This window comes from Colias eurytheme, chromosome 28 (genome assembly GCF_061535395.1).
Source record: "Colias eurytheme isolate Ceu_HAF_F1 chromosome 28, ilColEury1 Martin Lab GWU primary, whole genome shotgun sequence".
Taxonomy (NCBI): domain Eukaryota; kingdom Metazoa; phylum Arthropoda; class Insecta; order Lepidoptera; family Pieridae; genus Colias; species Colias eurytheme.
In genome coordinates this window covers 3515720-3542591 of record NC_143007.1, presented here as the reverse complement: position 1 = coordinate 3542591, position 26872 = coordinate 3515720, and the positions used below count along the sequence as shown (strand labels likewise).

At 32.2% G+C, this 26872-nt stretch overlaps 1 protein-coding gene and 1 long non-coding RNA gene across 3 annotated transcripts in view; one reads left to right on the top strand and one right to left on the bottom strand.

The window, feature by feature from the left end:
• The window catches only part of LOC149896548 (uncharacterized), a 42613-nt gene extending 16346 nt beyond the window's left edge, over window positions 1–26267 (top strand). Inside the window, exons 3-8 of one of the 2 annotated variants that reach the window (XM_090117595.1) lie at window positions 17242–17353; window positions 19000–19059; window positions 21595–21754; window positions 22123–22216; window positions 23415–23582; window positions 24907–26267. In XM_090117595.1, the coding sequence (XP_089973721.1) occupies window positions 17242–17353; window positions 19000–19059; window positions 21595–21754; window positions 22123–22216; window positions 23415–23582; window positions 24907–25139 (827 nt within the window). In that variant the 3' untranslated portion in view covers window positions 25140–26267. The remainder of the gene's footprint in view (window positions 1–17241; window positions 17354–18999; window positions 19060–21594; window positions 21755–22122; window positions 22217–23414; window positions 23583–24906) is intronic. The other variant, XM_090117596.1, reaches the window with a different exon arrangement.
• On the bottom strand, window positions 1535–2629 carry LOC149896549 (uncharacterized). Its single transcript, XR_016458315.1, has 3 exons — window positions 2265–2629; window positions 2068–2129; window positions 1535–1993 (listed from the first exon to the last, which is right to left on the bottom strand). It is a non-coding gene; the product is annotated as an uncharacterized LOC149896549 (long non-coding RNA).
• Window positions 26268–26872: the final 605 nt, after the last annotated feature.

The window sequence follows — 26872 nt, the reverse complement described above, 5'->3', positions numbered from 1 at the left end:
TTTGTAAAAATACGTTGGTTAGGCTACGAAGAAATTACAGTCCATTGACTGATTAGTTTGTATAAAACTAGCTTTCCGCCTGCGGCTTCACCCGCTTTGTCTAAAACCTAATAAATTATATACTAAAACCATCCTCTTGAATCACTCTATCTAATTAAAAAAACCGTATCAAAATACGTTGCGTATTTTTAAAGATTTAGGCATACATAGGGACAGAGAAAACGGCTTTGTTTTATACTATGTAGTGATGCGTTACCAGTGAGTCTTATTAAAAGTAATTTAGGTCATCAAACCACATGATTATTTATATTATTAGATATTTAAAATGCAAAAACTTGTTTATTGATCGCAACCAATCTTGTTATTTAAATTTAATTTATGAAAATTTATTTATTTTTTCTAAACGAGCTGTGACCGCAAAGATTATACCTACACAGTTAGTGTATAAACAATTACTACTTACTGATCAATATATTATTATAAAAATAATTTTAGGCTTAGAAAAAACATATTTTATCGCATAACCCTATTAAGACGATACACAAAAAAAAATCCACTGCTTGGCGGGCGGAGTCTAATAGCTCGCTATCGCGAACGCGGGTGTGCGCGAAGTCATTCTTGCATACTCGCCGCGCTGCCGCTGGCCGACTCGGGACAAACATGTATGGAGTCGTCATACAGTTATAATATTGTTATACATATATTTAATTGTTGATTTATTGGTTTTATTTTCTTGCTTATAAACACAAAATTATCTTCTTTTTAACAACTACTTAGACATTATTAATAATTATTAATTATTATTATTTCGTAATGTTTACTTTATTACAAAATAATACAGGTTATAAATAATCTTTAAAATAACAAAAAATATTGTTACTCTGAAAAAATGAAATGGTACCTAATTACGCGGACTACCGAATTGATTTAGATATAATTTGATGCTGACGTAGATATTAAATCATGCCCAGAAATGAAAGGTACTATTTCTGAAAGAAGTTATAAACCCTAATTCTTCTCAGTCAAAGTCAAGAGTGGAAGATATCGCTAATACAGTAAAACTGATGCGAAACTTTGGATGTTAATTTGTATATTTTTTTGTTAGTTGTTACTTAATCACGTCAAGACTACATTACCAATTTTGATAAAATATAGCTAATTGCCTGGATTTACACATAGGATACTTTTTATCCGAACTGAACACTTCTGTGGGATAAAACAGGATTCACGATATAACCTAATTCCACGCGAGCAAAGCCGCGGTCGGAATGATATTTTTTTAAATAAAAAAATTGTTTAAAAAAAACACAAAATATATTGACGCATGTATTTATTTTTTGCACTCTATTATAATTGTAATTATTCATTACAAATAATCAAAATAAAATAGCCAGAACAAAGTTAGGCCCTGGTAGGATAGGTAGGCAGGTACAGAGCAATGTGAGACGAACACTGGCTTATTTATACCAATAATAATGTATTATAAACATTAAATTAAGTTTACTTTCTAACAACGAAAATAGATAATATTAGCTAATGTGAAAACGAATCAACCAATCATCCCACAACAATGAAATGTGCACACAAATATTCATCCAAATCGGTTCATGTGATTAGGAGGAGTGACTGCAGCGCCATCCTCCGGGCCCAATTGTGTTTCCAGATCACCCAGGAACTCAATTTAATATACTTACACAAAATTTTTCGAAATGAAAACTCACATTACTATGTAAATATGAATATAAACCGGTTTTAGTACTAAGCAATTTCCCGCACAGGTGTAGTAAGTATAAATGAAATAAATATCAACATCAAATTCTTTATACAACATACTTATCTACCACCTACTAAGAAATTCTTGAAATTTTTTCGTATTTTTTTAAAATATAATACTACTCCAACGAGCTCCTGTTCCATAATTCCATATTACGTCCACCATACTTCCACTAAGTTCACCATGATTTTTTATTTCTTTGCACTTTGTTGCTTTTTGCTAAAAATGGAATCATGCGATAAAACCAGTAGAGCGTTGATAACATACATTTTTGACTGAATAAAGGTTCTTACGAAGGAGTGGGTTCACATTGTGAACAATCAGTGGGTTTATTTTCCTTCTGGATTCCGGATTTCTGAAAAGATTATTTATGCAAAATATATATATAATGAAAAAATCTTACACATTCGTTATGTACTTAAAACAGGGGTACATATCAAACATCGTCTATAATACAATTATCATCAAATTTAAAATAAAACCAACTTACTTCATTAATTTGTTCCAATTGTAAGCATTCTTTTTTCTCCAACCTTTGTTTCTTCTTCTTATTTTCTTTATTGTCCCCATTTGTCTCATTTTGTCTTATCGTGTTGTCACCCTTTTTTACGATTGCGCAAGCGACACAAGTTCCCCGTGTGACGGCCGTAGCGGGAATGACTCGTGCAGCGATCGGGGTAGGAAGGTACAGGGCGGCTCTCGCTATATTGGCTGGTCAGGCGCTAATTTCAAGTATTTCTTGTTTATTTCAAAACCATCGCATATTTCAAAATTCTAACACGGTAGACGTATAGGTTGTATATTTTATAGTTAATATCCAAAAAGTCGTAACTTTACGTTTGTTATTTTGAAGATGCCAGAGATTACAAAAAAATAACAATGAGAACTTTGTATCTTTTTTCTATCGAGAAAATATCATGGAATCATGTTTCTAAAACGGTAGACGTATTGTGTTACTATTGAACCTTCTTGTCAAGAATTTTCATCACGACAACTTTAATAATATAAAAATTACGAAGGTTTAAAAAGGGCCGTAAATGTTAGAAAAATTAATTCATCACCTTAATAACAAATTATGTAACTTATAAAAATCTAGTCAAATATCGATAATGTAGTTAATATTTATTTTTTTGTCAAAGCATAAACGAACTAAATATCGAATCTTAATTTAATTTTTATGCTAACTTACAAAATGTGGGAACATTACCGTGTTAAAAATCGGCTAAGTGCGAGCCGTACTCGCGGACCGAGGGTTCCGTTTAAACTTTTCGCAATTTTTCCTTTATCAGTGCTTCCTTTTGTGGTTTGGATCCCTAAAAATACGTAACGACTTATAAGTCGTTACGTATTTTTATATATAATGCGTACTGTTTAGGAACACCCTTTACATACAATCCGACCTCTGTAATTATAATAAATAATAAATTTTACACATTTAAGTACGAAAAAATAAGTTTTACTTAATATATAAATCGCAAGTTTAACCATCCTTAATCCGTCACGTCTAACTGCATCCCAAGCCTACTTAAATTGTTTTTAAAGCATCTTGTAAAAGCTTAACTCTTATATTTTAACACATTTCTGAGTAGTGAGTAGTTATGCATACGGAAAAAAAAACAAATATATGTATACTAGTTTTCCGCCCGCGGCTTCGCCCGCGCAGTCACAGAAAACCCGCATAGTTCCCGTTCCCGTGGGATTTCCGGGATTGCGTCATTTTCCCGGGATAAAAAGTAGCCTATGTCCTTTCTCGGGTATCAAAATATCTCCATACCAAATTTCATGAAAATTGGTACAGTAGTTTAGGCGTGATTGAGTAACATACAGACAGACAGAGTTACTTTCGCATTTATAATATTAGTATGGATGTATGTACCTACACATTTGTAAAAATTTGTTACTATGAAATGCACTCAGTCACAGCACAGGCCACAGAGTAAAAAGTAAAAACTGAAATAATATTTTTAAGCTGTAAGTTTTCTTTTTTTACGAATTAATTGATTAACTGATTCATCGAATATACCCACGTAGTTTAGAACGGATAAATATGTAATAGCACAGACTAATAATAATATACTACGTATACAAGTAATAGCATATATTTTAAGTAAGAAAATGTGTATGAAATAATTATTTAGCATTTTTAGAAATTAGATTAAGTCGAGAAGACTTATTTTAGAACCTATTTTAGAGGTCAAGGAATGATTAAAATACTTTAGACTGTAAACGACCTTCACAAAAAAAAATCAATTTCGTATTTATGACGCATGTAAAGTGATACGCTTTCAAAATTTAAATTATCTTTAATGACTCTTTACGCGTGTAGATATTGCCATTCATAAAACTAGTAAATCCAGGGAGTTACCATACTGCTGACATAGTAGTGTGGTAAAGTGATGGTGCTGGACGACCTATAGCGCTATCGTTTTCCATACTGGAATTATTACTGCTTTATGATACTATGGTAATCCCCTGATTAGATTAGGTGGAGAACATGTGTCGATATAGCATAGCAAGGCTGTTCTGCGGCCTGATTACCTGTAAATAAAATAAAATTTCCTAAAATAATTTATACGTATAGTATATTCTACCAGGAGACACGGGTCCTCCATTTATTTCGCATATATATTATTAGCTGCATAAGCTGACGACCTTTTTCAGATTAACCGAAACAAAAAAATAAAATAAAAAATAGTTTTACCACAAAACAATTTAAACACAGTCAAACTTTAAACCAGGGATCTGTCACTTTAATATTTGTTTAAGTGAAATACGACAAAACCAGATTAAAGAGAACACGCGCTTAAAGTTAAACCCTATCTAAAGTATTTTGTGGTAAGACAGTTTGGGTATTTAATTAATTTAATTTCTTGAGGTTTAGCCGATTCGGAGGAGCTTAGCTATAAACAAAAAAGTAAATGAAGATTTAGAATTCAATGTAATACCTACATAGACTATAGTTCTCAGGGCCTTGAACTAAATCTTATAACACAAGATCAATTAAAATTCCCCAAACGGATAAGTCATTCAAATTTTTTTAAGAAATATTTATAGTTATTGCAAAAAAAAGCGTAGGTATTCCCAAAATATCTAGGTCAGCGTAAACTATGGTGTAATGTTTAATTAAATAGATTGTATGTTGTATTTTCCAAAGTTTTTGCAATACCGGAGTTTGACTCATCGTAAACCTAGTTTTATCAAACAATAGTATTACAAGCTGCAATAGCTTTTTAAGTATCATTCGACGTCCGTTACAAGCATAGACAATAGACGTAAAATTAGATAAGTTGAAATGATAGGAAATTAATTTGTGATATATTAATCATCGTCTTTTTATCTTACGAATTAATAAGGTATTTAAAATGCGAATGTTTATTTTTTGTCTATTTGTCTTTCTCTTTTACATACCTAATAGGCTTATAACGAAGCGATTTTAATTTGTTTAATTAATCATACTTATCATGTTAGTTCAATAACACTACGGAAAAATACCTTATAACACACATATTTGTGCATCTTACATTCTCAATAAACTTTCCTCTCTTACATAATGAAAAAGCATAAACAAAAATGAATAAAACCGGCCAAGTGCGAGTCGGGCTCGCGCACAAAGGGTTCCGTAGCAGCAAATATAATAAATTACAGTTAAATCAACCTATCTCAAAAACTATAAGAGATACTTTGATCAAACCAAAAATCGTTGAAAGAGTTAATTAGCATGCATCACCTCTATTTTTTTTAGAATTTTATACCCCGTAGTTATAAAAATAGAGGGGGGGGGGACATACTTTTTACGACTTTGAGAGCTGATATCTCAAAAACCGTTCACTTTAAGAAAAATGTTTTTTAGAAAACTTTATATCATTTTAAAAGACCTTTCCATTGATATCCCACACGGGTATGTACATCGAAAAAAAAAATTTCATCCCTCAGTTACATGTATGGGGGGCCCCACCCCCAATTCTTTTTTTTACTATTTAGTGTCATATTTTTGTAGCGGTTCATACAACACATATTCCCATCAAATTTCATCACTGTAGTACTTATAGTTTCCGAGTAAATCGGCTGTGACAGACGGACAGACGGACAGACGGACAGACGGACATGACGAAACTATAAGGGTTCCGTTTTTGCCATTTTGGCTACGGAACCCTAAAAAGTGCACACTTTGACATCACCTAAACCCGTGACGAATTGTCGCTGTCAATTTGACATTGACATATGTCATTGATACGTCACGCATTTTGGCGGGAGAAATTTTCCGATTCGCAACGGTACATTGAATTAGCGATGGTTAGGGACGACTATGTATAATTTAATGCCTGTATTTGATCTAAGATTATTATCCATCATATTTCATTTTGTTTAACTAGAGAAAACGATCAACGCAATATAGTACATCCGAACTAAACGGACATATCCATTTTATATTTTTCACAGATATTTTTAAATATCAATGAAAAATTAAATGAATAAGATTATGTAGGCATTTAAAAACATGTTGGTATATTAAATCGTACTTCAACAAGATAATAATCATAATAACATACCTATAGAATCTTTCAAATACTAAGTGGTTGTCAAAACCATTGCCTTATGTAAAAAAGTGCTACCTCATTATCCCCTCTGATAAAGAAGTGCGTAATTTTGTATTTACTTGTCAAGTTTTATCCCATTCTTCCAATTATACGTAAAATATATTCATACTTATATTTGAAATCTCTCTTCTGTGTTTAAAATAATAACAATAAACTTTTATGTCGTATTTTAGTCTTCTTTATATTAAACTAACTGATCGCCCTACTCTATCTGGTTTAAATTTGATTAAAATCTTACTAAATGTTACCGATTTGAATCATCAAGGAAACAATCTTCCCTCTTAAAAATATTAGTGTATAAATTTATAAAGAATAGAAAAAAATTCGATCACGAGGCGGGACTCGAACCGCTTCAATTCAAATGCTTTATAAATATAATATTTATAAAGCATTTGAATGCCATAAAACCAAAAATATCAATTTCAATATTAGTGTAAATTATTCCTTTAATCTAAAGTATAGCCTCAGGAAATAAAAATGGTACTCCTAAAATTCCTTAAAAAAATGGCAATCAAAAATATAAACGTAAAATGAATAGGCGTATTTTTAATAATAATTGGAGAACATTGCGAAATACGGAAGTGCCGGCAACATTATCTCGTTAGGTAACAGCACAGATAATGTAACAGTGTTAACATTGATAAAGCAGATTGCGCAAGCCTGATGCATCCACTTTCAATGTATCGATTTACTTTTAATATTGTATGATGATTTTAATCCGTGGTATATAATTGCTATTTGACCACCTCCTTGGTACAAGTGGTTGACGCGTGAGCGTAGCACCGAGGGGGGTTCGATTCCCGGTGGAGACGAAGAGAAAAAAATGTCTCGGTCTGGCAGGACACAGAAGGCTGATCACCTACTTGTCCCTAAAGAAAATCGATCAGTGATACAGATGTATAATGCATCTGCCCCTTACCCCACTAGGAGACATGGGACTTCACTTAATATATTGCTATTAGTATCATGTAGGTTTCAGAAGTCTATTTGCATACCTACCTAACTATATAGTTTGTTTTTTGGAATTTGTTAAATTGTGAATAGAAAAACACATAAATATATTGTATTACCTACTGAGCCGACGGTCCCGGGTTCGATCCCCGGTCAGGGCAAATAATTGTGTGATGAACTCAATTATTTGTTCTTGGGTCTGGGTGTTATTATCTATATATGTATTTATTAAATATTATATTTATCGTCGCCTAGTACCCACAACACAAGCCTTAATTGAGCTTACTGTGGGACTAGGTCGATTTGTGTAATAATGTCCTATGATATTTATTTATTTATTTATTATTTATTACATTTTCTAATATTCACGGCTTATCTGAGTATCTTATTTATAATCTAAGTTAATATTATCTACTTCTTTCAGACATAGTTTACTTATACAGTCCTATCTATCTCTACACTTAAATACATCAATATCGATTGAACATTTTACATGTAAACCATAATATACAGACTTACTTTTCCATTCATAAAACTTTAATAAAACCTCGTAAAATTTCTTCATCAAGTATTTCCAAATAACAGTCATCAAGCGAAACTAATGACGTCCAATAACTAAGTTAGCCAAGTAATAACTAAGTTACTAAGCATCAAAGTGATTTAAAGCGTTATCGACTGTTAAGTTAATGCATAAGTAAATAGTGAAAGGATCAGCGGAAGACGATCGCGGAAACCACGCGATTGGTGTGTGGTCCAAGTTAAAAGAAATAGCGGGAAGTTGAATATAATATTAATTTTCGAAAGAAAATATTTTAACTTCTCGAAAACATTATAAGTACCCTTGTCTATTAAAGATTAGAATTAAAAAAATATATAATATTAAGGCTTTAGTTGCGAAAAATTATCTTAAATATGCAGTAAGCCCACCAAGACTGTAATGTGTTATTTTTATGCATGTAATAAATGTAAAAATATTGATTAGTATCCATCTATGCAAAATTTTATATTTTATTTGGTCTAAAGCGGGAGAAAATAACATACGTTATTTTCATATGTAAAATGTAATCCAAATTGCAAAACATATCTGCATGCTATTACTATAGCATAATTTTTAATAATATTTTTTCCATAACTTAGTAAATCGCTCTCTAAACTCTTATATCTTGAACCACAATAATGCAGACGATGTCTTTACATCCGCTTTACGAAATGACGAGCGAACCAAGGGCACATTATACTATCATTAATAACTCATTATTACATAGTTTCTATAATGTGACTTTTACTAGCTGTTTTGCTTGAACGCTTTTGGTAAAGTAGTTTTTTTAAACAAAATAAGCAATTTAAATAAAACCTAAATACTATTGAAAAAGAAAATACGCAACTGAAATTTTACTTGCGTATTTTCCTTATAATAAAATCACAGTTATATTGGTATAGTTTTTCGCTAGCTTTGAGGATTCAAACTGAAATACTACTTTATAAAGCTTTTTATTTCCACTGCCGAGGCAAAGCACTTGTTAGACCAATAATATGCGAGGATGTGAAGCGAGGAATGTATTTGTAAATAACCGATAGTATGGCTTTAAACGTTAAACGCTTAAAATTTCAATCTAAATGAAGCGATATGATTGGTTATTTACTCTCTGTTAATAAGTATATAGTCTACTAGCTTTCCACCCGCAGCTTCGCCCGCGCAGTCAAAGAAAAACCCGTATAGTTCCAGTTCCCGTGGGATTTCCGGGATAAAACCTATCCCATTTCCCGGGATAAAAAGTAGCCTATGTCCTTTCTCGGGTATCAAAATATCTCCATACCAAATTTCATGCAAATTGGTTCAGTAGTTTAGGCGTTATTGAGTAACAGACAGACAGACAGAGTTACTTTCGCATTTATAATATTAGTAAGGATGTTATTTACAAACACATTCCTTGCTACACATCCTCGTACATTATAGGTGCACCCTAATCCACCACGCTAGTCGAGTATGTGGCTAAATCCAAAAAAATGTATGTACATATATATATATATTTTCCATACATCCAGTCAGCCCATCAGTCGTTTACTTGTCCAACTAATTGACATATCCTTACAGGAAATAACTCATTACTTTAACAATAAACACGCAAACAACCAACGAAGAAAACACATAAATCAGAAATCTATACAAATATTATAAAACTGAAGAGTTTGTTTGTTTGTTACGCGCTAATCGCAGGAACCACGGGTCCGATTTCAAAAATTATTTCAATATTAGATAGTTCATTTATCAAGGAAGGCTATAGGCTTCATATCATCACGCTAAGACCAACAAGAGCAGAGCAATGCGAGGTACAGCTAGAAAATAAAAAGAATAACTTCATTCCATAAAAACGATGTTCATCTCACTATAATTTCTTATTTCACCCACATAATGATATATTTACGCATCCATTGTATAGGTATTTGGAACAATAGGTATGAAATATTTCAATAAAAAATGAAAGTTTGGATCCGTGTGGACGCATTACAAAGTTGTGAACGAATTTTTACAATGTGTGTCAATTTTTATTGCTTCAAGGAATTTAAGATGAGGTTTTAAAGATCAATTTCTTTTGTGTGGAATTTTTATTATCATTCAAGTTACTGTTACTTTCATCTTGAAATATAGGTACCTACGTTAATATATCTAATTTTTTATAAGATTTATTTTGAAATTTATGTAGGTAACAAGGAATAATAAATATTGTAAGTATATAATATAGCCTGAAAAAGTAAATACGTATACTCAAATTCAATATTAAAATTAAAAAAGTATAATTACCTACTTAGCATAAGATGACCACTTTAAAAAAGTTTATAGGGTTTTCTATTAAGTGGGACACAGATTGTGTATATTTTAACTACATAAATAGTCACTACATAAATATTACGCACACAATAACAAATTACATAACACACATAGCACACTAACCTAGAAACGGATACGAGGAAATAAAAAACCTGCCTCGGAAGTTCAGCGAGTAATTATGACTAAAATATGATTAAATGTTCTACGTAATGCTAGCTTTTGTTCCTGGCTTTGCGCGTGTGAAAGTGCGTTGATTTTATATTGTTTTATAATTTAATTTTGTTTTTAAATTGATGGAATCGACTTTTAAGCGCGTCACACACGGTGACAAATGACCCGAAACACTGACACAAAATTTCGGGTCATTTGTAACAGGATGGCGGTTCACCGTGTGTGACGCGCTTTATAATTAAGCCAGTTGGATTGTCTAAAAATGACGTTTCGTTAACCGTACACACCGTACACAGATTACATTATTTATTTCCTTTCCACTCTTGCGAAAAATTAATCTATCAACGCACAGCCTAAACTACATAATATGATGATGTAGGCTACTACTAATAAATAATTTCAAATTTCTACCCTTAAAGGGATAAAAGGGAAGGGAAAATGAAAAGTACCTACCATGAAAACTATTTTAACGCGGGCGAAGCATGAGATCAAAAGTAAAATAGGAGATGAAAGGTACCATGAAAATTTTGACGAGAGTTAAGCTGACAAAAGCTATTTACAAAACCGGCAAAAGCTATTAATAAAATCTATAATCCTACTAATATTATAAATGCGAAAGTTTGTATGGATGTATGGATGTTTGTTACTCTTTCACGTAAAAACTACATAACCGATTACAATGAAATTTAGCACACATATAGAGGGTAACTTGGATTAACACATAGGATAGTTTTTATCCCGGAAATCCCACGGGAACTATGCGGGTTTTCCTTTGCAAACGCGGGCGAAGCCGCGGGCGGAAATCTAGTTCTAAGATAAATCCACAATATTTCCGATACAGCGGCGCCACAACACGTAACAAACAAAATGTTGGACAGCTTTCACCCATGACATAATGTTACATTACCTTACAGATGATCACATGCGTTTAAGTGTGCCGATCGCTGGCTCTGAATAGCAATGAGGTGGAATGAGTTTATTATTGTTATTGTGTGATTGGTGACCGATAGAGGTTATGGAAAGGGGCTAATAGTTTACGAATATAGGAAATTTACTAGGAAATGTATGATCAAACGTTTTCTAGAGATATATTATGTTGCTGTCGGTCCGGTGTAGTTTGATTTGTAATCTTTTAGAGCTATTAATTTTTTATGTCGTAGATTATGAGGTATTTTTGTCAGGTTCGACTAATACGTACGTATACGTAGGTATGCTGCAGCTGCAAACATGGAGTGCAAACATGTGCAAACCATATAACATTATTCATGAAATACATTGTTCTAATTACCACACATTGAACTGACACAAATAAAGCCTTCCAATACAAACAATATTACATCAATTATCTAATTATAATAACAATAATCAAGGTCGTTTCAAGGACACTAATCGTCTAGAATATATAAATACAGATTATTTGGCATAGTTCTGTTTCATTAGAATGCACACAACTCTCTACGTTATGTAAGTGACATGAGCCAATGCTTACATTTTTAGATTCCTTAATGTGTGGTCACTCCATGTTTGACTTATTGCAATGTAGGATTAAGTAATGTTCTACGAATATTAGTTCATATCTTCTTCCTTTCTTTTTAGGAATCCTTACTAATATTATAAAGGCGAAAGTGTATTTGTCCTTCTTTCACGTCGCGACGATGCGATTTTGGTATGATTTTTAAGCGACTTAAAAAAGAAGAGGTTCTAAATTCGACTGCATGTTTTGGGTTCGTTACCTCAGAACTTTCGTGAACCGATTTTGATGATTCTTTTTTTATTTGAAAGCTTTTGTCCTACGATTGCTCCCATTTAAATTATGTACCTAAAGTGTTATTTGCCGGCGGTTTTGTTTTTTGTTAAAAAAATATTTAAATAGGAAAGTTTGTTTGTTCGTCTTTCTTTCACGTCACAACGGAGATATTTACGGTATAATTTTTGTATCTGGAGATAGTTGAAAGGATAGAGACTAGAGAGTAATATAGGCAGCTTTTTAGCGCGGTAAAACACCTCATTTCCATGGGAACTTCCTTGATAACAATAACATTAGCTACAAAACAAAATTGCGACATCAAAATGATGAAGAAAAATTGCGAAAAAAAAATATGTAAGTCATTTACATAATAACAATATATGTACTAAAATGGATTATAGATTGCATGACTTCTACGTTTTCGAAAATTAACAAACGTAGGTGTGAAATGGTTCGTATCATAAGCTGTTATAGAGACCAAAATGATTTCGACATTTTTCGCAATACAGTTTATAGTCGAATTTTAATGTACCTCGATCATAACCTATTAGTCGTTTTTAGCTTGTTTTTATTTCGTTTTATGAAACAGTTTGTTTATCGAGGAAGGCAACATCAAGTTACCCCCAATAGAAGCGGAACAACAATAAAAATGTTGCAAAAATATTCCTTTGAGAGCAGACGAAGCTGCATGAGTCAGCTAGTAAATCTATACATATATAAATGAATGTCTGTATATCCTTTATAGAATCGCAAACTATGCATTATCTACGTCCTTGTAATATTACTCCACACATTGCGTTGCCTGCAAGCGAATTTACAAAGGTTTGAGTCACGAGTCGGACTCTAATAGATGAGCTTTTGTTTATGCATATTACTCGACAAAACCTAATTTATCTCAGTAAAATATTGACTCAAATGGATTAGGTTTTGTCGAGATATTTTCAAACATTACATACGAACAAAACCTAGTCGAGTATAGTCTTAATTGAGATCTCTTCAGCAAAGTGTTGTGCATGAGCTCACGAAGGTTTCTGTGTTGATATGAACAATCTTCGACAAGGGAAACCAGGGTGTACAGCTAGTTATGCGATAAATATCAATCAGCGTCAATCATTGATATATAATTTATTCATATAACTTTCAATTACTCTAAACAATGGGATCTTCAAACACGCAACATTCTACCATTGTGCCAAATATCAAGATACCATGAAATCATGCCATTTCGCAACTTTAAGTGGCTCTTACATAACTCCATCCGTTTGACATTATGCGTTTTTAATGCATACCTTATTATACTGTACTTTTGATTGAAAACTACTAGTTAAATACTATTCGGTAGAAACTAATCAATTCGACCTTCGCATAGGGCCGATTTTTCAATCCTTGGTTAAAATTTATCCATCTAATAAAGTATTACACGAACATTTTAAAATGTCACCTGTAAACTGTCATATATGGACAATTAGAATACATTTTTGAAATGGTAGTTTAATACGTTATTCGATGAATAAGTTTTAACCAACGATTGAAAAATCAGCCCTTATTCGGACGAATGTTACCTGCTTGTATCGCGATGTAATAATATACTTACATTTGGTAAATCTTTATTGTACCTAATAGGAAAACTGATTTATAGATATGTATCATCGAAAACTATAGACACCTGTAAAGTAAAGTAAACGTACATCAATACTAACAATTATTAAAGACAGTAATTTATACTACTTAGGGCCGATTTTTCAATGCTTGGATAAAACTTATCCGTCCAATAAAGTATTACACGATAATATTAAAATGTCACGTAAACTGTCAAATACGGGCAATTAGAATACGTTTTTAAAATGGTAGTTTTAAACATTATTCGACGAATAAGTTTTAACCAAGGATTGAAAAATCAGCCCTTTTAGATATTGATTGATCAAAATATGCAGCGATACTAAACTTTCATTGCAAAATATAATTTTTATTAGACAAATAACTACTGAATTGTAAAGCATTGTAGAGTCGTCCTTTACGGTTCCGTGTTCAAGAAACATCATCTTTTTATAAGGCGGCTTTTAAACTTGGTTCATAAACCTACAATCAGTCCAAAACAAGCTGATAAATAAAAGAGTACCAATTGAAATAATAATATAAGAATACATAAAATAGAAAATTAGGAGAAATCGGATCATTCATTACTAGATAGGGAATAAACGCGTTAAACTTTCAACTTGCGGTGAATGTATTGAATGTCTTTCCACGGTTCACTTTTAGGTCAAGAATTCAATGGATCTTATGACATAATTATTTTCTATAAGGGCTGATTTTTCAATCCTTGGTTAAAACTTATTCGTCGAATAATGTATAAAACTACCATTTTAAAAACGTATTCTAATTGCCCGTATTTGACAGTTTACGTGACATTTTAATATTATCGTGTAATATTTTATTGGACGGATAAGTTTTATCCAAGCATTGAAAAATCGGCCCTAAATCATATCTATAAGAGCCGATTTTTCAAACCTTGGTTAAAATTTATCTGTCCAATGAAGTTATTACACGAACATATTAAAATGTCTCCTGTAAACTGTCAAATACGGACCATTACAATACATTTTTGAAATGGTAGTTTAATACGTTATTCGATGAATAAGTTTTAACCAAGGATTGAAAAATCAGCCCTAAGTAAATAATTAAGGTAAATACCTAAACTGAAAACTGCGGCGTCACTATCGTGATTATCTTTTGTGCCCGTTGTTTATTCGTGTAAATTAAAATGGCATATTTGGCTGAATAATAAAACATATTTTTTATTAATGTTACTCACTCGAGCGAAAACATCGACCCATGCCTAATCAAAGACCCTATAGAATCAAAGGCAAAGAATTTCTATTGACTATTTTTTCCAGTTGTATCATCTTTTTTGTGAAAAACTTAGTTCAATAAGTAGATCTTACTGTATCCATAGACCAGAGTAACAATAGCTTATAAATTGGAACATTGCCCCTTTGTTCATTTTATTATATAAAATTTATATGAAGTGTTTAAAAATAATAATGGCTTAATGTTACAATGTCATCTTAATTTCTATTAAAACGTTTCATTGTTTTGTCAAGTTATGCATTTTTTTCCCCTCTATTATTAAATGCCCACATAAAAAGAAACAAAGACTAATAAAATATAATTGTTTTACTCAAAACTATGTCAAAAATGAGGAAACTGTTTCACGCTCTAGATTGAGCTGTGTTAAATTAATTACAATATATTTTTTGCGCTTTCTATTCGATTATTATCCTATATTCTATTGCAAAATGCATACAGATATATTGTAATCATATGTGAAGGTCTTTTAGTTTAAAAAATTGTGCCATGATTTCGGAGGATTACAAAACTATCATAGATGCAAGGCAGATACAACATAGATGGTAATGAACTAATGAGATATAAATAAATATTATATTTTTTTTAATTGTATTTTGAGGTTCTCTTTATGTGGTTATAGTTATAGACTAGCCACTAAATTAAAATGCCACTAAATCAATGTTTAAATCTCACGAAACCATTTGAGGTTTGGCATAACGACGAATTTGCAGCTCTACATTCCGTTCTCTTTAGTACCTATCTACTAAAAGGAGATTAGGTTCTTTAACTTTAGTTATTTCATTAAAAACAAAATATGAAAAGACGACAAGACATTTTAAAATAGTTGCTATTTAAAATTCGTATCTCCGTAAGTAAGATTTAAACAAGTTAATTTGTTTAGACAGTCTACCTCTAATTAGTATTATAAAATCCTTTGCTCAAATTCATCTCATTACATAGCTTACATTATCATATAATAATCTACAGTATTCTTATTAACCAATAGGTAATTCAGGAACTACGGATAGACTCAACCAGACTCGTTTATATATTTAACGCTAGGCCGATTAGTTTTTACTAAACCAGTACATAAGAGTTACACATGCAATTATGTAAAGTTCATTATGTCATGAACACTTTCAGTATCTTTTACAACGTTTTAAATAACGGACGTATTAAAGGTATTTTAATCTGTGCAAAAAGGCGCGAAATTTTGACAGCCATAGACATTTTTTTTTAAATAGGCCAGTGCATTTTTTTTGTCAAAGTGTTGTCATATTGAAATTATAATTTTTATTTTTAAATGTGGGATAAAGTGAATATTTTGAATCAAATTGTGTTGTTAAGGTGTAAAAGTGTTCTAAATTACAAAATATCAATGAAGTGATTAGTAAATAATTTAATTGAAATTGTTTTACGGGTGTTAGTAAAATTTATAGAACTTTAAAGATATGAGATTTTTTCGGTTTCAAAGTTTCATAAATCTGAAACATATTTATTTCATACTGTTGATATGTCACGGTGTTAAATCGCAAGGTATTTTGGAGTGGCTTTTTTCGAATTTGTTGCCAGATTTGGAGGCAACCTCTCCAAAAATGCCAAAGTTTGAATTTAAAGGTAATTAGACTTGATCGTTTGAATTGATTTGTAAAATTAGAGATATTTTAAGATATTGTGTATCTCTAAGGCTCTATAGAGGTACATCATGACTCACTAAATCTTAAATTGTTAAAAAAAGCATTATGCTCGCTCCTTTTAAGTATAATTCTCATTTATAGTTCCTACGGAATATAATTAATATGTTAAAGAATTTGAATTCTTGAAAGGCTAGGCTTGAGTGTGTTTATTTTAATGAAATATTATTGTTTGAAAGTCAGCTTCATCTTTGATATGAATACCTACATATAAACGTTTTTCTAATGTAAATTTATATTTACCAAACTTAAGAAATACTCGTAGAAGCAGATTATATGTACAATCGTAGTATCATCACTCAATAAAAATTGTTTATTAAGAAATATATACGGTACTAAAAAACAACTAACTAGCGATTAAAACTTCGGTTAGGAATCAAGATGACTATTATTATCTAAATTCGAAAACTAACCAATTCAAGCAGATGAAAGAAGCATTTTAGAACTTAGTATGTTAGTTAAGTCGAAAATATTCTGACATTCTATACAGAATTTTACTTACTAACTTACTCCAAAAAACGCAGATACATTTTGTAGAGCTTTTTACAAATATCATAAGCCACTTAAAACCAAAAATGTAATTTAAATAACTCCAAACATTACTATAATTTACTTATTGCTCATTTCAGGTTGCGGCGTAGCAGTTGGCAAACAGACAGCTCAACGACGTATCGTCGGCGGTGATGACGCGGGCTTCGGGACCTTCCCGTGGCAGGCGTACATTAGGATAGGATCATCCAGGTTATTTTGTATTACGCAAATTGTAGATATAGTTTCCTAGCTCTTAAGAGTATAAGAAGATGTATTTTTTTTCAAATGCTGGCAACACTTTAGTATTATTGTGCATACGAAACTAAATGATTTTGTATTACACAAATTGTAAAAATAGCGTTTAAGAAAAGAACGTAATCTGGAAAGGTTAGCAACATTTTAGTACCAAATAGGACCTTTAAAATTATAGCCAATTCCTTTTTCGAAGGATACCTATACCAGATAATTACAAGATAATTACTTTATATCTAGTGACCCGTCTGCTATATTAATTTATCTACTTAATTAAAATAGGCAGGAGATTTAAAAAGCTCCATATTATTTAGGATCGAGGATTGCTATTATAAAATAAATATATTCTTTATTATCATGTCATCAGCTAGACTTTCACGTATTTAATAAGTTGTAACTAATGTAAATGTCACAGTAACAATAACTAACACATTAAATAATATAATTATATTTAAGTTTTCAGGAGAGCGCACAATTTAACATTTTGTTAATAAATGTAAAAAAAATCATATTGAACAGAATTTGTAGTCTGTACCGTCAAACCAAGAATTAATCATAATTATTTAGGATAAGAAGCCTTAAAATTTTCTTGTTTTGGCGTTACAAAGTAAAAGCAAAACATAAAAGTATTGGGTTTTCACTCTGTAATTCGACCATAGAAAGTATTCTGCATTGACCTAATTTTAAATTGGTGATCAAATTCCAAAAAATGCATCTTTCGTAATTGCAGCACATGGCTGTTAATAAAGTTTCACACTTTTATAGAAAATTCTTTATTATTTTTTTCGTTCGTTGTATTATTAAAATATGAATAATAAACCATTACATTAGTTTCGAAATTGCAATCTTCAATTTACTATGAACCCAATACGTTATGTTTTGCTTCTTACTGTCTCTCAATTTTCATCTGGCAACATTATATTTTGAGAGAAAATATCACTAACCATAGACACAAAATGGACTGATAATAACCGTCAAAATTTCACATATAGATGAGACAAATTGGCACATTATAAAAAAAAAGTTGATAAAATTACACAATAATTTACAACACTTAGAAAAATTGCACTTAATTAACAAAACATATTCATATTTATTGCATATTTTCAAAATTTTCACATTGTATTCATACTTTACACTGAGCAATTATTAAAATTACCCTATCCTATATTATCCAACAATATTTTTTTTTAAACCATTTATTGATAGAAAAATAAACATACATTAAGCATACAGAAGAAACACCACATAAATCGACACGATTTGATCGTGGTGCACATGCATTCTAGACGTCAAACAAATACTAGATAGATTAATATAAATTTTGTTGCATTACATATGAAATTACCACGAAATTACATTGAAAAATACATTAATTAATTTAATTAATTTGTAGGCATATTCATACTAAAAAGGAAAGAGGAGATTCACACAGTAGGAGGTTTGACGATCCAAATTTTATTTCTCAACTGGTAAACAGCCTAGAGACGTGTAATTGTGATGTCTGAAAGCAGAATTATTTCCAGTATAATAATTTGAGGTTATTCTCAGTCCACACATCATGTCTATACAATTACTAACTTACTAAACCATTAATTTTACAGATGCAACATGCTTATGTCGATATTCGAGCTAATCGGTTGGAAACAGTGTTGGATAGAGAGGTAAATGTGCGAAAGAGACACTACACGTTCGAACGTCATTGGAACTTTTTTAAATGTAAACGAACTTTTTTTGTATGACTACAATTATTCGTCTGTATAATTTTTAAATTAAAATGTGTCTTAACGTGATTTTGTTTGATTTCTTACAGATGTAGTATTTTTGTTAATATAATTAATGGTAACATAGCTTTTTTTAACGATTCATATATACTCAAATGAAAGGCAAGTACATTTTTTGTACATAATTTAGAAGTAAACATAAGTATAGCCATACAAAATTAAATTTGTTTACACAAAAAGTTCTATGTTTAGTAGTGCACGGTGTCTTCCATAGATGATATAGCAACAAATTTGTATAATGTAGATTTCTTTTCGTAAAAATTGGTTTAATGTTCTCATACATATTGTAATTGTAAAAAAAAAACTTATAAATGTTAATGGGGTAAGATCAGACATCGTTATATTTACCATAATTTATCCAATAATTCTATAAGGCAACACTGACAGTTAGTTCCGATTTTCCGACGCTAATCAAATTGCAGCAGGGGTAAAATCCTGATCCTGAAACAGGCATTAGATTTTTTTAATCCAACATATTTAGAGTATACCTTTTTTGATGTTAATAGAAACATTTTTAAAATGGTTAAAATAATTATAATTGATAGTAATATCTAGTATATTATTATTAGTCTGTGGTAATACTGTTGAAATGCGCGCCAAATTACAATTTGCAGGTTATTTTTAAATTTGCTTTGAATTTTTTTACTGATGACAACCTTATTTTTTTGTTTTGTATAAAAATATAATGAATTAGTATTGTTCGGTCTTACCTCAAATATTATGTAGTTAGGTGCATGCTAGCTTTCATATTATATTCTTTCGCACATTTCTCTTCTATTTTGTACAGATATTTACTGGTAAATAGTTATTTAATATTAATAATTGTCGTGCATGATAATAAGTTAGTTTATAAATAATTCATAAGGTATTCGATGCATGTTTATTTTACTTTTAATTAAGGGTTTTAATGTCAGTTAAGACTCTTAAAGTTTTCTTTTATAAACTAATGTTCATACGTTGTAATTCTTAGAACTCAATTCCTATCCCTTTCTTTCTAAATATTTTTTTTTTAATTTGTGCTAAGATACCACTAATATGGACAATTTTCATAGTAATTAAACGAATCATTAATTTACATGTCAAATTAAAATACTTAACTAATGGAAAATTGACTGCTTTATTTAACAGTTATAAATACTATCAATAAAATTGCTTCCCTAATGTCTTACCTACTTACGGCACCTATTAACGCAATTTTATTCTCCATCTAAAAAAAAAACAGTATGAAGATGCTTCAATAGATCGTATATTAGTAGAACCGATTTGCGCGATATTATGAAGCATTGTGTCTGTATTTTGTTCTTGTGCTAATACCCAGCTTATTTAAGATTTCCCCATTTATATGTCAACACTACGAACCGCATTAGCAAGGATGCGTAAAATGAGAATTAGTTCTTAGAAGTATTGCGTTTAACACGCATCGTAACGCAAGATGGCACATTACTTAATTACCTACTCATAATAACCGCGAAATGATCACGATTTGGAGTGCAACGAACTGTTATTAATATAGGGAGATTAGTATTTAATATGTGAATATACGGATAAGTGGTAACATATTTCTGGCCTATGTACAAATCTATGCTATGCACATGAATCTATATTCGTTAATAGGTACTGAGCGGAAGTAAGGTTAAAACATTATTTTAAAAGTATGCTTACTGCGTATTCTAAGTGTATGGACTATTCGTCATAATTCATACTAATGTTTATATATATAAATTGTTCATATATACCATGGTCATTTTTGTATCATAGAAATAAATCAGCACATCCTGTAAAAACACACTCGTTATTAAAATAATGTATGTAAACAAACGCCTATCAAAAACAAATTCAACACGTAACTTATTAGCGTACCTAAATTAAATGTACTTACTTCCCTAAAACTATCTACTTCTTAATTATTCTTCAATACATCCCTTTATTCACAATATACAGATACAAACAGTAGGAAAACTTCATACAAACGTTCGAAATGGCTCACGCACACAAGCAAGCGTGTTAACGAGAATCGTAAGAGCGGCCGTACACGGGCAGCTCGAACGGTCAGTCGGTGACTGCTCGAGCTGTCGCTACAAACCACGCAGTTGACGGCTTGAAGCGGTCGTGACTGCTCGAGAAGTCCGTGTACGGCAGTGAATGAATGTCTATAGTTAACAGCGCGGTCGCGGCTTCAAGCCGTCGCGTCGGTCTCAACTGCTTGAAGCGATCCGTGTACGGCCGCCCTAAGGGTATAATGACAAAACAGATATAAAAATCACGTAAACACGCTTGCTTGTGTGCGTGAGCCAATCCGAACGTTTGTATGAAGTTTGCCTACTGGTTGTATCTGTATATTGTGCTTTATTCCTGCATGAAATATAATCATTACATTTCACACATTACCTAACACTACACAAACGAACATTCCAGATGTGGGGGTTCCCTTATATCCCGTCGCCACGTGGTCACGGCGGGACACTGTGTAGCGCGGGCACAACCCCGTCACGTGCGCGTGACGTTAGGCGATTACGTCATCAACTCGGCTGCAGAACCCCTGCCTGCGTATACGTTTGGAGTTAGGACTATTAAGGTATGTGTTAGCTGCTGTAGATATTGGTTACAGTTTTAACATTGTTAGTGAAGTAGTTTTAGTGTATCTAAATAATCACGTCAAGGTAGATTGTAAGTAATGTAGAGCCCAACTTAAAAGTGTAATTATCCACTATCTTATCCAAGTTCTTACTGTCAAATCGTAGAAGGAGCAAATAAATGCAATATGCTATAGTCTTATGATGATGAAAGAAAATAGTTAAGTATAAAGTATTTTTATTTTAATTTACCCTTGTATAGGCAGTTTTATAAAATTCAAATTAAATATAATTTTTTTTATTACTTTGAAAAGGACACACACTTTATATAATTATTTTTTAAATTATTGTTTAATAATAACTGTTCCAGGTGCACCCACTCTTCAAGTTCACACCACAAGCTGATCGGTTTGATGTAGCCGTCCTCACCCTAGATAGAAATGTTCACTATATGCCACATATCGGTAAGTATTACATGGAATACTTAATAATAATAATTAGACTGGTTCCCTTACGGCCTTAATCTTAATAATTTAACCATTTTAGACTTGTTCCCTTAGGGCCCTAATCTTAATTGAACTATTCTAGTATATCTAGTGTATTAGCCAAATCAATTTAATACCATTCTCAATCTGCCTGCTCAAGCCTGTTCGCTACTTTCTGATTAAATTTCAATTTTGTCCAAGCCTTACCTAGCTGACTGCCTGCCCGAATCTTACCCTACTACATATCTGTTTACCCTAACCTTACCCTACCTGCCTGCCCAAACCTTACTATATTATAGTTTTCAAATATGGCTTGATCCTACGACAGGCGTCACAGAACCATACAAAATAATTCTTAACGAACGTACGTTCACAATTTTATTTATTATCACCTATATTTTTATCATTTACTTCTCGCTTTTATTACAATTGAAATTCAATACGATATTATTATTAAAAACATAGTTTTTTTTACGTTACACGCTATACTTATCTCGTTTGACATATGATTTATCCATAGCGTGTGTAGAGAATTGTATGTGTAGAACCATAAGCTAATTCGCCATTAATATTAATTTCTCTCTATCCAGCCCAATGTCCGAACTCGGCACAGACTTATTGCGATAATTTAATTCAAATTACAATTTCAAATTTACTTATTATAGCTCCAACTTATTACGATAATTTTATTCAAATTCACTTAGACTAGCTCCAACTTATTACGATAATTTCATTCAAATTCACTTATTTTAGCTTCAACTTATTACGATAATTTTATTCAAATTCACTTAGACTAGCTCTAACTTATTACGATAATTTCGTTCAAATTCACTTATTTTAGCTTCAACTTATTACGATAATTTTATTCAAATTCACTTAGACTAGCTCCAACTTATTACGATAATTTCGTTCAAATTCACTTATTTTAGCTTCAACTTATTACGATAATTTTATTCAAATTACAATTTCAAATCCATTTATTTTTCTTTTTTCCTAAAGCCTTATTTTTTGCTCACCCACCTCCTTTTAACGTCTCTCCTTACTTAATACATACGGTGGCCTGGAAGATATCGCTACCTAGCGCTAAGGCCACCATTTGTACACATTATTTTCCTATTATCTTTACTTAATGTGTCTCTATTTCTTTTGTGTGTGCAATAAATAAATTAAATTCCAGCGCCAATCTGCCTGCCCGAGCGCGGGTCGGACTTCCTCGGGCAGTACGGCTGGGCGGCGGGGTGGGGCGCGCTGAGCCCGGGCTCGCGCCTGCGCCCGCGCACGCTGCAGGCCGTCGACGTGCCCGTGCTCGACAACCGCGTGTGCGAGCGCTGGCACCGCGCCAACGGTGAGTGTGTGCAGCATTAGTGCTATTTATTTATTTATTTATTTATTTATTTATGGTCAGCCAACAGTTATTACATCAGTACAAGCATACAAAAAAAGATTACAAAACAACTTACATAAATGTAATAACTACTTATAGGCCAACACCACATGCGAAATAAAACGGTTTACGGTTACATATTATGACAATAACTACAACGATTAATTCGAAAAAAATAAGTTAAAAAGAAAACAGTGACTTATCTTACTTATCAGTGTATCTTACATTTAAATACTCTTTTTCATGCTGAGAACTATGAGAAAACAAAAAAAATGTAAATAATTAACTTATAAATCTAAATCTAAATTGACTAAACATTTCAAATTTATATAATAGTAAACACACAAAACTTGACCGAGACCAATGATGTTAAGCATTAGTGCTATTTATTTATTTTTAAGCTATTGCATAGCTTTTATCACAGACTTTGAGAGCGGCGACCGAATGTACAAATTCCGAAACGAAAAAACTTAACACCCCCCACTTCAACCGGCACAGTGATGCGATGCTATGCAATAGCTTTACCGCGGCAGTCCTCGAGTACCACACGTAATTTTTTATTTATTTATTCATCTTTAACATACAGTACAAAACATAACACAACAAAGATAACAATTATTACAAAGTCTGCCTTAAAAATAAGGTACAATTAGAGGCAAACGATAAAATATTAATATTAAATAGGTCCACTTCAGATTTAGCACGTAAGATTGAGTGTGCTGAAGGTACAATAATTTATTTAAACTAAACTACAGTTAAATGTAGTTTACTAGTATATAAGGAAGTGTACGAATTGTAATTTAATCATATAATATTTTATCCAAAAATACTTATACTTTACTTGAATAGTCTCATAGCGCAACAAATGAGCTAACTATAGTTTACTAGTATAATATTTTAACTAAACAATTAATTGTACCTACTATAGTCTTATAATGTAATCCAAAGAATTGAACCTAATGTAATTCATCTTAATCTTAATCTTATTCTTATTCTTAATACTATTATAAAGGCAAAAGTTTGTAAGGATGTATGGATGTATGGATGTATGGATGTTTGTTACTCTTTCACGTAAAAACTACTGAACCGATTACAATGAAATTTAGCACACATATAGAGGGTAACTTGGATTAACACATAGGATAGGTTTTATCCCGGAAATCCCACGGGAACCGGAACTATGCGGGTTTTCCTTTGAAAACGCGGACGAAGCCGCGGGCGGAAATTTAGTATCTATCTAAATGAAACAAATAATTTTAACAACCTGATATCTCTATATCCTCAGGTATAAACGTGGTGATCTACCCAGAGATGTTATGCGCGGGCTACCGGGGCGGTGGTAAGGACAGTTGTCAGGGCGATAGCGGCGGGCCACTCATGTTGGAACGTGCTGGTCGTTGGTACCTCATCGGTGTTGTATCTGCCGGGTACTCGTGCGCTAGTCGGGGCCAACCGGGCATATATCATAGAGTCGCGCATACGGTGGATTGGATCTCGCATGCCACTACGCTACCCTAGCACCCCACCAGTGACTCTAGAACAGTGCCGGCGTTAGGGGGGGGGGCGATGGCCCAAGGCGACAAATTCTGGGGGGCGCCGTCTGAAGTTGGAGTCTCTTGCCTCTCCTGGTGCAAACCTTCAGAACACCTCAAGTGCGCGCCACAATATTTTCGCCCGGGGTGTCAGTGTCCCTTACACCGGCACTGCTAGAACTCTAGCGGTCTACCAGTAGAGCGATAGCACTACCACCGCTAACAGGAAATGATCGTTCAATATCGATTGGATGTTCCATGCTACGACTCTACCGTAGCACTCTACCTAACTCTACAAGCAACGCTACCGTGGGATGTGGCTCTACCACACCGCTAACACCATTGATTGGAACACATGCCACGACTCTACCATAGCGCTCTACAGTGGTTCTGCCGTATTGCTCTTCCCTAGTAGCGCTGATAAGCTGTCCAGTTGTATTTGTCCAGCTCTACCAGTGAGTTAGGCACGTTGCCACTTTGTTTTGAAAAAACATCACCCGGACGGCTTTACCCTACTAAATATTTTACGACGAAAGATAATATTTTTCGACACGAAATCGTCGATAATAACCAACTAATAGTGTAATCCATCAATCCACTCGAACAACGAACACTGGATATAGCATGGAGATGGACATTAATAAATGTCGACACGAAATCGTAATATGGTGAACCATAGACAAGTTTCCAACAGCTCAAAGAAAATCTCGATCAGGATAAAGATATCACCCTATCGACTTATATACTATAGCTGTACTACTTTTCCTACCAAGGACGTTACGAATGTGCTCAATATTTTTACACACAGCAACCTAATGAGTTTGCTCAATAATTCAGTACATACTGACTGATTTGAATTTGATTTCGAATAAGAAATCTGCTTTAATTGCAAGTTTTTTGGAACACGGCCCTTAATTCTACCAGCGCCATGAAATGTTATTTTCATAATATGCCCCTGTATACTGTTCAATGTATTTTGTCATATTTAAATATCGTTTTTACAGTATAATTTAGAATATTTAGGCTATCTTCTGGTTACCATTAACACTTGTCATGAAGAAGCGCCTGATAAATAAAAACCCTCTTGCATTTTTATAATTGCAAAGTCTGAAGTTAAATAATGTTTGTAGATATTTTCCTCTGTAAAAATGTGTTTAATACATCTATATGACCTCATTTGTACCATAGACACTTTTCTTTTATTCAATTGCCAAACGCAGTTTTTTTTATAAATAAATGCATAATACATTTAACGAAATACTCTATTTAATGTGTAGTGTTTTTAATATGTGATAAAGAATGTTACAATGAAAGGCAATAATATTAAATTAATTAAGTGCTCTAGCATTTGTAAATATATCTATATAGATGTAAATATTTTTTTTAATATTAAAAGATTAACCTTTACAACCCGTATGAATTAACTTGAGACCTGAGCCGATGACGTTATTTTCAATGTAATATTATAGGTACCATTCCAAAATAAAAAGCAATGTGTGCGTGTACTAGTGTACACACGTAAGAAGTGAAACTTCTTTATGACCTTATTTTTCAAAAAATAATTTACTATATGCAACTTTACAGAAATACGTCGAATCACGCGTGGTAGGGATAAGAAAAAGATGGCGCGTAACGGAAAAATGTCACGTGTAACGAAAAAATGTTACACTAAATTTACAATAAGTTCAATAAATAATATAATGGAGTGTAATTCAAACT